General features: G+C 38.5%; 1 protein-coding gene across 1 annotated transcript; it reads left to right on the forward strand.

Moving 5' to 3' along the window:
* Positions 1–154: 154 nt before the first annotated feature.
* On the forward strand, positions 155–10,546 carry s100v2 (S100 calcium binding protein V2). The gene is made up of 3 exons (XM_042506162.1): positions 155–256; positions 6,855–6,986; positions 9,033–10,546. Exons 1-3 carry the CDS (start codon positions 248–250, stop codon positions 9,201–9,203), a joined length of 312 nt encoding a protein of 103 aa, XP_042362096.1. The 5' UTR covers positions 155–247; the 3' UTR covers positions 9,204–10,546.
* The last annotated feature ends 2,713 nt before the right edge of the window (positions 10,547–13,259 follow it).

A 13,259-nucleotide genomic window follows, 5' to 3' on the forward strand; every position in this document is an offset into this window, starting at 1 on the left:
ACTGTTTGTGCCATATTGTAACAAATGGAAGAGTTTAGTTGTGTGTGTGTGAGAGAGAGTGGAGGTGGATGTTAAGGTGGTGCCTCATTGCTCCTTCTTCCTGGCTTTTCTCTCGTGCAGAGGGAGGATCCGGGCGCGCGGCCAGCTGGTGACTGTCAGTAAAGTTAATGCTCCACTGACACACAGCGCGAGACACGCAGCGAGACAGAGCGCGAGACACGCAGGAAGAAAATTTGAAACAGTCGACATGCCTCAGGTAAGAAACTGTGCCAGCTATTTTTTTTTAATTTTCGCTCCGAGAAAAGCTCGACGCACTTTAGTAAAGTCGACTTAAAAAAAAAAACAAAACTTTAGTCTTCACTTTTGAGTTCGCTGTGAAACTAAACATGTACACAGGGAGTGACAGAGTGGAACAAGCCATTAAAAACGGTTTCCTGCTTTCCATTTAAGAAAAAAAAGTCTCCAAGGAGGAACTTTCCTCCGGATAGGTCGAGTTTATCTGCTTGCGTTTCACTAAACAAGCACGGGAGCCATTGTGCATCCCGTGTTAGACTCTTCTCTGCTGGCTGCCCCTCCCTGAGAAGAGCCTGCTGTAGCAGTCAGTCCTGAGATACATTCAACAACACTATACACTCAGTGTTATGGCTTGTTTTGGATCATGGAGAGCGTTTGTGCAGCTCTGAGATTAGCTTTGTAAGGCCCAGGTGGAGAACTTCCACCTGTCTGTGTGTTGAATGCAGAACATGGCCTCCTCTGTGTTATGGGACCTCTCTCATTGTGTTACATGTTCTTTTTTTTTTTTTTTTTATTAATAGTGACCAGTCTGCCATGCTCAAAATTTGGAGGGAAGGGGACTGTGTCAACTCCCAAATTAAAAACAGGACCAGCCCTTATTAAACAATAGACCACAAACAGTGACATCATTATATCAGAGCACATGCAGAGCCAGCGGTGGATGAAGTACCTGAACGCCATACTTGAGTTAAAGTACAGATTTGAAAATGACTTGAGTAGAAGTTAAAGTCACCTATATTAGAATATTCAAGAGCAGAAGACTCAAATGTTTCCTGCAGTTATGGATCAAAAGTATCTTTTTTTATAACTTAAATAATAAAATTTAGTGTTTTTTTTCCCTTCCATTCCTTTAATTGTCCACCCTTTTCTCCTCCTTTCCTTAACTACTTTATAGTAAATAACTACAATGCTTACTGGAAAATTCTAGATTTTATTTAGGAAATGTAGTGGGTAAAAGTAAAAGTTGACAGAAATATTAAAATTCAAGTAAAGATACTCCCAAAAAATACTTGAGCACTGTAACAAAGTATTTTTTGTTACTTTACACCACTTTGCAAAACAAATATGTATTGTATTGTAATATGTGAATTTGTGGGATAGTTTTAAAAAGGAAATTAAAACATGTAATACACTTAATGGATTTAAAAAAAAAAAAAAAAAGATTAACAAATAGGCCTACAAACTGAGCTTTGAACTCTTAAGTTTGTGTATGATTTTTTGTTTGCGACTTTTGGGATGTATTTGTATATTTACATATTTGTTTAGCTTGGTTGTCTCGTTTTCATTGTTTAAAAAAAAAATCAAAACGGAAAAGTACAAAAGCCAAGAATGTGAAACAGGTAAGCTAAGGCTTTGACTGCACCTTTTTCGGTCAGCAAAACCTGTTTTGGTTTATCACTGCTTTAAAAGTAATGACTTATCATAGTTTATATAAAAATTTGTTCGTGTGTGTATTTGAGTTGTTTAAGTTGGAAAATGAACAAAGCGCAGTAAACTAAACTAAACATTGTGCCACATAAGATAAATGATAAGAAACCGCTGAAAACAAACAATACTCCACTGCAGCCTGTGGTCAGCATGATGTTGTCACTGTTTTAAGATGCATTTGCATTTATTATTAAAGGTCTCAAACAAACCAAAATCCCCAAACTTTGTCTCACGTGACTGTTAAGAGTGATCAACAATGAGCGGGAAAGAAATGTCATGATTTGGGTGTGGTAATGAGTGCTGACTAACCGGGGAGTCTGTCTTTAATCTTTCTCGTGTAAACCAAACATATCTTCACTACTAAACGTTGCAATAAAAGTTTGAAAAAGTGTCTCTTTTTGAAAACAGCAATTTTCTGCCGTTAAACTGAGGCCCGCTGCTCTTATTTCAGAAGCTCATTGACTCGATCGGTATCTTTGGGCCGACACAACGTTTATGCAATAGCTGAGTGAATATAAAGAGGTGTTGGCATGTCCTGCAGTAGTAAAACACTGTGCCTTGTCTTCATTCTGTGGGATAGTTTCTGTTGAGGTGAAGTGGGCTTGCAGCAGCATGTGCACATCAGTCAGAAAGGGTGTGGCTTTCACAAAGCTGTTGGCCCACATGCACTGAATAACTGTAGCAAGACAACCATCTTTATCGCCGCTCTGAACCACGTTAACAATGAATCAAACATCCGCGTGTGTAATGTGAAAGCCGTTGCTCACAGTGGTGAGATCTGCACTTGTACACAGCTTTTTAGTCTTTTAGCTCATAGTGTTGGCTCCTGAGCATAAATTTAATGTTTGTTTTAGTGTCACATTCTTAACAGTGTTGTCTCTGTCCAGAGGAAAAAGTCCGACTCCTACTGTACCTGCTCAACAGGAAACAGCACACACAGTTAGAAACTAGCTGGTGATCATAGTGGGGCATTTAGTGGGTAAAGAGAGACGAGCGCTTCACTCGGGAGTTAGTAGAGACCAAAAAAGAGCTTAAGGAGAGCGAATTTTGGCTTTATCAGGTAACACAAACACAAATCCCAATGGAAAATTTTCTCTGAATGAGTATGTAATCAACTGTGGGCTAATACGTTCATCCTAAATAGTTCATAAGGAGATAATATCAGTGTTCCTGCGGATCCTTAAAAAGTCTTAAAAGGCACTGAATTCATTAATCTAAAAATGAGGCTTTACTCGGGATTAATCCGACTTAAATTTATCTTTCCAAAGACTTAAAAGTGCGCAGACATGGGAAGTGAAATTTTATGAGTCGTTGCATTTTAATATCTCAAATTAACTCGTCATGACGGGAATCCAGGCAGTGGAATCTCACATGCAGATTGAGAAACACAAAATCGCCCAGAAAAGTGTGCAGAAATGCCAGACATTTCCCACTTTTGTTGGTAAACCAAACAGATACTTCTGAGATGACGACATATGTTTATTGTCTCCATGTGTTCCACTTCAAAAAGGTTGTTTTTTCAACATTTGACACAGATAATTGAGCTTTTTCACTGGACAAAAAAAAAAGTCATGTTTTATGTTACAATAAACATTTAGGCAAAATAAACAACAAAAACAAAAAAACCCCAAAAAGGCAGTGTCAAAAATTTTGATTTGAAGGTGCATTTTGTTGAGTGAGCTCATGCGATGCCATTGAAAACTCATACAGCCACTAAATTGACCTTGTGGCATCGTTTGGTGGACTCAGTTATAAAACTTAATAAACTTGTAAACAGTTTTAACAGGCTTTGAAACAAATATTTCACTCACTTTTGCCACTAAAAAAGATATGTGCAAATCAGAAAAATTAATTATTCAAAAGATTAAATAAACCTACCATAGTATCTCCCCGCTGCAGCTGCTGCTTCACAAACGACAAGTCCCACAATTCCACAAGCCGTAATGCGCCAAGCTTAATGTGGCGATGTAGCCACTGTCAAGTCACAGGTTCATCTCTCTCTAGAATAAAAAAGTAGAAAGATAAATAAATGAATAAAGAGGAAGAGGTCGCTCAAAGCTCTGTGGGACTTTTTCTGAGAGAGGCTTTTTCATTCTGTTCTTCACATGAAATGTAGTTTCATTGTGCCGGGAGTATTTGATTAATGGTCAAGGCAAAATTGTAGTTTCCGTATAGTTCAATCTGCCAGTATGTTAGCAGTATCCTACTTTGAAAATTACATTACAATTACAATACATTTTATTGAAATAATATGGAAATGCATGTTGATTTTATTTGAAAGATGTAGGGCGAGGTCATGGAAACTCAACTTGCTTTGCTCGGGGCCACTTTTGCAAAATGACAGGATGCCAAGCCAGTTAATAAACAAACATTAATAATGCTGATTAGTATATTTAATAAATGAATTGCCTGTTTTTAACCTTTCGATGGTTGCTGTTCTCACTCATCTTTACCCAGAGGCAAGTCTGGTCACAGGGGTCAGGTGTACGCAGCGGTGTTTCTAGGATTTGAGGGCATTCAGGAATTAGCCCAGACCTCTTTTGGAGAGTCGGGGATCCTCAGCAACTTTTTTTATGAACGGTCTCTATTTTTATTCTTTTTAAATACTCACCTTATTAACATTCAGAGTACAAAAATAAATTCCCAGTGTGAATTAATTTATTTTCACTGTGAATTAGTATTAATGGTCGCTGGGCCATCCAGCACACTATCAGGCTGTAAGTTGTGTATCACAGAGGTGAATAAAGGACTAATTCTTTCATTTAGGAGCAAGTGTACTCCCTGTGAAAAAAAAAGTTTGCCATGACAGATATAGGTACTTGCGTAAACTCACGTAGCTCAAATGGTACAGGGCGGATGAAGTCTGTGGCCTTAATCAAATAGATATGGTATTTGTTTAACAGCTCAACTGTCTTCAGCCTGTCCGTCAAGTGCTGCCAGTCAACTGACGTCTTCAGTCTGACTTCATCTTCTCTAAGAAGCTGTGGTATAAGTGCTCCTATAAGTAATACACATTTATTTATTCCTTGTGACAGAACTCGGCACACATGAAGTCCTTAAATTGATATGCGCAGGATGACCTGCTGTCTGATTGATACTGATACCAATACTAGCCTGAACTCTGTGTCGGGTCTGGTTCTCCGTACTTTCCTGTCGCAGCTCAAAGTTCTTTATTGTGGTTTTTTTCCTTTTTTATTAAGCCATCACTGCTATTATGTGGTTAAACTAGTCGGGGTGCAAGCCGCAGTTTGCTGCGGGTTGCAGTGAAATACCGCTTATATCGTGATATGAAAGTTTACGGTTATCATACCGATTACGTTTGCTGTCGAAAAAAAAAGCAACTGGTTGGAAAATCTTACTTTTTAGTTATTTTTTTCTAATCCATCCATCCTTCCACCAAAAAATATTTTCAATTTTAGTAATTAAACATTAATTCAACTGTTTTTATTCCTTTAAGGGTCATTCTGATTGATGTTTTCTTACATGATTATAGATCTGTGAAAATCTCATGGTGTTGTAACCCTAGCTGTGCGTGTGCAACATACTTTCCGTATTGAGCATTCGCAGTTAACTACGGTCACGCAGATGCCCACGGCGAGTCTGTGTCAGCCCCCGGCAGTAAACAGGAGGGTTGGTAGGTGAGCTTACGGTTCTCCTACTGCAGGTATTGTGTATGAGTGAAACTAAAAAGGCACTGCTGGGTCTGGATTAAGCTGTTTGAGTGCAGACAACACAAGATGTGTTCACGACATCGGGACATAGTTTACGACAGTTTTACCACTGAAATACAAATGGGTCATACAGATAAGAGAAATCCATTTTGGTACTGATCTTTTTGGTGCTAGGATCGATCTTCACAATGAAAACATAGTATTGAGGGTTTCGATATTTGGATACATCGATCCGCCTACTCCTACCAGAGGTTGCTGCTTGGAGTCAATCAGAGCAGTTACGTTGCTGCCATAAAGCTAAACGAAGAGCTGCAAGTCATTATAAAGCTCTGTAAAGCGATGTTTCTCTGTAATTTCATCACCACGAGTTTCACATCGTCACATTTTCCCATTTTCATTTGATATGAAGTTATTAAAGCCATGTTGATGACAGTTGCTTTAATGTAGTAGTTTTATTTGCCTAAATGAAACTAAGCTGTAATCATAGGGAACAGATCAAAATGCTAATTGAGATTGTTATCGAAGGCAATGAAAAATAATATTTTTGTCCTTTAGGGTGAAAGTCTCTTTCACATTGTCCCTGCTGATTGGTCAGCAGCTGGATTTGTTATGTGTGCAAAGCCTCTAATCATAAAATGGCACTAGGTGGTGGTGGAAGAAGCATTCAGTTTATTTACATAAGCAAAAGTACTAATACCATACTGTGAAAATGTCACAAGTAAAAGTCCTGCATTAGAAATATCACTTAAGCAAAAGTAAGTAAGTGTAATCAGGAATGTACTTAAAGTATGAAAAGTACCTAATGCACAAAAACCTCGAAAAATTGGACCCCCAAAATCCAAAGCCATTGAAAAATGAACAAAAACGTAATTAACTTAAATGTTTTTGAAATAATTGCCAAAGCGCCCTATTCATAAAAATAAAATAAAAAGACCCCAAACTCAGAACTATTTAAAAACAAAAAAAGAAAACTACTTATGTGTCTATTAAAAAAATGTCATGTACACAATTCAGAAAAAAACACCCCCCAAAAAACAAAACTATTCCAAACAGAGAGAAAAAACAAAAAAATGATTAAAAGTCAATCAAAATAGCTGCCAATTAATTTTCTGTTGATCAGCTAATTGATTAATTGACTAATCAGAAGTGGACTTCTATAAACTATTGTGTAGTTTGATATATATATGTGTTTTAGTTGAATATATAAAAAAAACACTGTTTATACACTGTTCTCAGGTTTTGTGCAAAAATCTTAATTATTAAAGTTACTAAGGCTTTCAGATAAATGTAGCAATATAGTGATGTAAAAAGTACAATATATTCCTCTCACATGTAGTCCAGTAAAAGAATTAAGTAGAATGAAAAGAAAAGACTAGAGTGTACAAGTACTTCGTTACATCCCACCACTGGCATTAGATGGAGGTATGACTGTCCTTTTTCTGTTGTTTTGCTTCTCCCCAGTATTCAGACCTGGAGACTGCCATCAACACGCTGGTCAGCCAGTTCCACTCTGCTTCAGCGGACAACAGTGGGACGCTGAAAACTGATGAATTCAAAAATCTGTTGAGCTCCGAGATGCCAAACCTGGTCAAGGTAAAACCGCTCCCAGTCTCCATGTGCTGCTGACTGCAGCAGTTGGGTGTGTCAGCACAGCTCACCTCACTCACCTCACACACACAGTCAGACACACGCTGAGCAGCAGAGTCACACAGCCTTGTGCATACACCAGTACACACACACACATATAAGACCTGTAGGTTATGTAAACTCAGTTGACTGTTCATCAATGCTTAAATCAAGACAGGTGTTCATTTTTTAAAGTAGTATACCGCTGAAAATCTGGTATTTTAATGTCAGCAGCTTGAAAGATGGCTCTTATATTTGTTTTTTGTAAATATATATGTATATGTGGCTTATTTATGTTGGTTGCAATGTGAAACAGCAGCAATCACAAGCTATGCGTTCACTTCAATTACTAAGAAGAGGCAGAGAATTTGATTATGTTTTCTGTGGATGTTGTGATTTTTTTCGTACGACATGAAAGTGGGTCACTGGGTCAGATGACTTCAGCTGCCGTCTTTCGTGAAGGGAAAGATTTAAACTTTTCAGAGTTTTTAAAACCTACATTATTAGTGAAGTGCTCCTTTAAAGGAATAGTTTTTCCCAGGGGACGAAAGAGTCCAATATGTCCCTGGAAAAAAATCCACATAGAGTCTGACATTTTTGGAGTTGAGGCTGCAGTGTTAAAGGAAAACTTTGCCAATTTGTAAAAGCCAGCAATACAAGGAGCAAAAATCAAAGTATATTTTCGTAAATCTATAAGAAAAAAAAATAGAAAAATCATCTCTGTTTGAAGTTACAGTTAGGTGTAAGGTCTCCTTTAGGTTTAATCTTGGGGTTAATGTAAAAGTTATGTTAATAAACAACTTTTTAGGTAATGTTTTGGTAGCTTATTGAAAAAGTGATGGGCGGCTGTTCTATAAATAAAGCAATAAAAATCCACTAAAATAATCACTGGAAAAAGCAACAAGACAACCTACTGTGAGCTGATGAAAATGAACATCAAATTCACAAAACTTTATGACACAGGATTTGACACAATGTGTCAAAATTTTAGGAAGTGCCTCATCAGCACAAAATAACAACTATAATGTGAGGAGACATTTCAGTAATTTTATTACTGTATAAATATGAAAACTTGAAGTGCATTAAGGAACATTCATGTTTATTACAATTTGTTAGTTTTGTTCATGATAACATTGTACTGACTACGTTAATAACTGGACATGGTGACATCACTAAAAATAAGTGTGGCTGATAAAAACAGACACGAGGTAATGAATGGGTGTTTGAAATGGGCAGTTTGCTTTCTCTTCCCCTTATTGATCATTATTAAATTTTCCTGTCTGGGATTCAAACAACGTTCTGATCACAAACCCACTTCTCTCCTTTAAGTCACCGCCACCTCCACAGTAATGTGTACATTACATAAGTACACGATTTACACATGGCGGGTTATTTTAGGCTGATACTGATATACTGTATATTTGTTCGTTAACCCTTTGAAACCTGAGCAAATGTGCTTGATTTCTTTTAAAAAAACAGAAGAGGGCAATGAGCAACTTAGGAAGAAATTTCCCCCCAAAATTGGCAGGAAATCAGTAAAACATCCAAGAAAAATACCTGAATGCTTAAAAATTGTAACAATTCTGTAACATAATTTCAAATATGTAATTATGATAATTATAAACATAGATTTCCAGAATTCTTTCCCTAGCTTTTTTTTTTTTTTTTTTTTTAAATCATATTTCTTGCAATTTGTGGAACATGTCTTACTAAGTTGCAACTTGTGAAAGGAATTGTGGATTTCAAACTGATTTTAGATTATCATATAAGAAGATAAAAACTCATGTTTATGGTGTCTGAAGTCTGGGGAGAATTCTTCTGTTTCTTACCTCAACTTCTCCTCAGCGATGTCACTATGCTCTCAAAAGTCAGCTATAACTATGATGTGTACAAAGTTAGGACCAGCATGATTCTTTAAAGTTAAGTTATTTTTAGTGGCTAGCACCTTCACTTTCACCGTGGACACACAAATCATTTCTCACTGTTTTTGCTTTGCTCATTATGTCACAACAGTTTGGCTCAGACCAGGGACTGACTGACATATTGCGGAAGATGGGTGTAGGCGACGGCGAGGGCATCTCTTTCAAGCATTTCTGGAGTTTAATCCAGTCAGTAGCCACCCAACAGCACGGCCTCCTCAGCAGCCAGATGGGGGGCTCCTCATGCAGCTGCGTCCTCCTGTGAAGAGCAAGCTCTCAGCCCAACACATCAGCTCCAACCTGTTTCCACCCTGGAGTTTCACTACACAGAGTAACCATATGCACATCACTCTTATAATCAGGTGTCTGACAGAATACAAAGGTACAAAGTCTATTCTGCACAAAGCCAGCGGTTCCCAACATTTCTGACTAAAAAATTTACAGTTTTTATATGCTGTGATCTCTTTTTTTGACAGTTTACTACATCATGCTTCTGCCAGTATACTGCCCAGCATCCTTTGCACCCGTTTAAACTCAAATTCAGTCTATCTTGCTTTGAAATTTGTTGCGCTAGTTAAAGAAAAACACCCAAAAATTCCTCCTAGATGTAAGTCAAGAGTGATTTGAGGTAAGGTTTAAAACACCTGTGAGCTAGGAGAAGATTTGGGGAGTTGAGGTGCAGTCAACAAAGGCACAGCTTCAGGGGAACACTATTAGGCAACTCGACAAGCAGAGGCACTAACACTCATTTTTAATTTAATTGGTGCAAAAGGCACTGGGCATTGTCATAGTCATAGACACTAAGAACAGTCATTTTCCCTCATGTGCTACAATTTGTTTTCCATGTATTATAATGATTCGTGATGCCTTCAAATACTGAATGTTTACTTCACTAATAATAGAAAGAAGAACAACCCTCTGTTGTGGTATTCACAACTTCATAGATGTATTTTCTAATAGTTAATAGAGGGTTAACAGTTTTGAAAATGGTATCAAATGGAAGCATGGCCTTAAAATGAAGATACTACATCATTCACCATTTTCCAAAAGGGAACAAGGGCATAATCTTAGGGTCATCTCACTATTTAACCACATAAACGTTAAGAAAATCGTTTCTCTTCAGTAATATTGTGTAGTCAGCTTCGCATGGAAACGTTAACTCACAAGTACCATTTGAAATCAGTATGACAGCGTGTATCAACAGAGTTGACCTGGAGAAACATGAGTTTAACTTTCAGAAGCTCCGAAACATTTTAGAATTTCTTACTTTGTGCAGACTCCAGTTCAAAGTATGTGTTGTTGTGTTGGTAATGATAGTTTACAGTTGTTTCAAGTTTAAATCATGCCTTAATCTTTAAAACTACGACACTAATCATCTCATTTTGACCTTGTGTCAGCATCAAAAAAAAAAAGTGTCAGAATGTTTGACTTTGCAATCATCTGATGAAACAAAAACTGCGTGCTTTATAGTCTCTTTATTAAGTTTCTACCCTGTAATGCTTTACCCCCTGTGACTCTGCAATTTCTACGTATTTATATTTTGTAATTCTCTGTATTCTGACCTGTGTGACACCATAAGAAACATGACGCAATAAACATACAAACAAATCACCGGCACTGCCATTTTGTTATTGCTTAATCACTGATTGATTTATTGAGAAAAGAAATCCCTTAAAATGTGAAGAATCTGCTGTAACAGTTATTGATTTAATTTAGTACACTATAACCCATTCTCTAGTTATTTAAACCATCAAATATGTTGCTGTGTCAGCAAGCTGAAGCAGTAGATTATTTAGCACTTTATTGCAGTATCCTATCAGTGTGAGGCAGAACACAGCATCTTTGTCAGACCTTGTTTGCTCGGAAGAATACTAGTGCCAACTATGCAATGAATACACAAATGAGATGAACCGTAGTCAAACATTACGCCAGTATCATGGATTATAATTCTGATGGAAAGAGGAACTACAACCTATCTTCAGTTTCTTTCCCTCAGGTGTACCTCGAAAGAATTCTAGATACGATGAGAAAACATACTTATTCATGACTTTGACCTTCCCAAAGATGTCCAGCTCTGTTTGTTCATCATGGTCGACAGCATTCATCATCAGCTTTGATTTGATGTACAGGGCGTTTTCCTTTGCAACCACCTCATCCAACCAAATCTGTCTATTTTTCGGTGCCATTTCATAGTTGTCCACAGTGCAGCCGTAGAATCCTCGTCGCAGATGCTCAGGCCAGGGCTGGTCAGTCATCATGGGGTGGTCAGCGCCAACAAATGCTGTGCACAGGGGGCTGTCGGTCCCTCGCGAGCGGCCTACTTCACAACCTATGACGCTCATGAGAAAGAGCGAGAAGGTCCGGAAGTTGTACACCGACGCAGCAAACACTGCAGCCATGAAGTAACGACCCCATCTCTCACAGTTGTAGTTACACTGCTGGAACTGGAAAGTCTGGCGACAGAAGTCATTAAATTTAGATGGTTTGAGACCCTGTACCAGCTCCTGAAGGGAGGATGCATCCTGCTGATCATTGAAATTGTGACGGAAATATTCTATTTCAGCTTGATTGTCAGCGCTCATGAACTTGCCCACCAGACTTACACTTAGATTTTTCCCATGTAGTTTGTAAATGCATTCATTGAGAACATAGTAAAGGTCCAATGCAACTTCCTCCTTGGCATTGTATCGGATCTCCACAAGTAGATCTTGAATGTTACTGATGTGCTTGAAGACAACTTCTTCTGGACCTGGCTCCGTCAGCCAAATTGCTTTCAGGAGGTTTTTGTCTGGGACATAATCAGGAGCACGCCTTCTTTCATTCTCCTCAAAGAACAAGCTCCAAGTAAGCCCCTCCAGGCAATCAATAGACGGGTACTTCTTGCGCAGCTCCATTGGAACAAACATTTGAGGGTGGCTCGGCCACTCCAATGTCTGGAGATATAAAACATTTCCTTTGTAATCAGAAAACACCGGCCCGGCACAGCCAAGTTCCACTTTGGTAAGTAGGCCACCTCTTTGGTCCAGCTCAGCAATAACTCTTCCGCTGTGATCATGGGACCTCCAGACTCCCTCAGTCCTTGTCATTATTTCTCCGTCAGAACTAACAGACAGGAAGGAGTTGTGTAGGTGGAGTTTTGTTTCCACATCGAGAGACCGGAGATTTTGTAGCAGCTGCAACATAAAGCGCTGTTCATTTCCAAGGTTGCAGCTGATGAGGGTGACGGTGCCAAGAGGTCCAAAAATGCTTTTGGTTTTTAAGGTTGAAACAAATCTAGCAAGTTCCTCTGGGCCATAACCAGCAAGCTGGACTATTCCATTGGAACCATTGCTGCCATGGCCAACCAGTATGACATTATGATCTCTTGTAGAAGAGACATGGCGTTCCCTGAGAACATGTAGCACCCCCTTGTGGTACTTTAGCAGAGTGGATACTATGAGATGCCTCTCAAATAGGAAAGTGGCTGCCTCAATTACTGCAGGGTCATCCTCCATGATAACTACCGTCTGGTGGCTGTTTGTAGTATCACTTCCTTCGCTAAGGGTCAGATGTTGTTGGTTAGACATCATTACAATCTCAAATGTGTCATTGTGGCTGGATATTAAATGGTCTGCCTGCCATGTATCTACACTTATATGGATTTCACTCATCAATTTGTAGATGGTCTCTTTGTAAGGATCAGTTGGCCACTTTCCATCATCTTCAGTGTCAGGGTGTAGAAACTGTGGTTGAATCCTCTGAAGATATGCACTAGAAATAGATAAATGATGGGTGAATAATGAACCAGTGGATCAAATACAAGCACTGCCTGAATATAACCATGTTTCACTGGAGTAAATTAGGAAAAAAAATATAATATCCTCATTGATAAGCACATCTTCCAGATTGATTGTGTAGATTTTTCAGTGACAGACATTTGGAATTAAGATGTTGATGAAAGAGTTTGTACATCATGGCAAACTCAAAAGTTCAAAATAGTCCAGTGTTAAAAGTTTTGGGCTGCTAAACTTTTTGGACAAAATTCCTGGGTGTTACAAAATGTGAACACCAACTTCAGGGATACCAAATCTTTCTTCAAACTAAATTGAAATGTTGGCAGCCCCCTTTGTACACTTTCACAGTGGGAGCTGTTCTTTGTTGGTAATTGGATTTGATTGTTTTTACACAATAAACAACATGTACAGTGGAATGAATTGTATGTATACATGCAGTGTAAAAGGGAGCCTGTTTCACGTCCCGTCATAGCTTCTTCTTCCACCTGAGACTCTATAGTCATGCTAGCAGCTCTCTGAGTCTGTGCTGCGACACATTGGTGCTTTGA

This window comes from Plectropomus leopardus, chromosome 18 (assembly GCF_008729295.1).
Source record: "Plectropomus leopardus isolate mb chromosome 18, YSFRI_Pleo_2.0, whole genome shotgun sequence".
NCBI lineage: Eukaryota > Metazoa > Chordata > Actinopteri > Perciformes > Serranidae > Plectropomus > Plectropomus leopardus.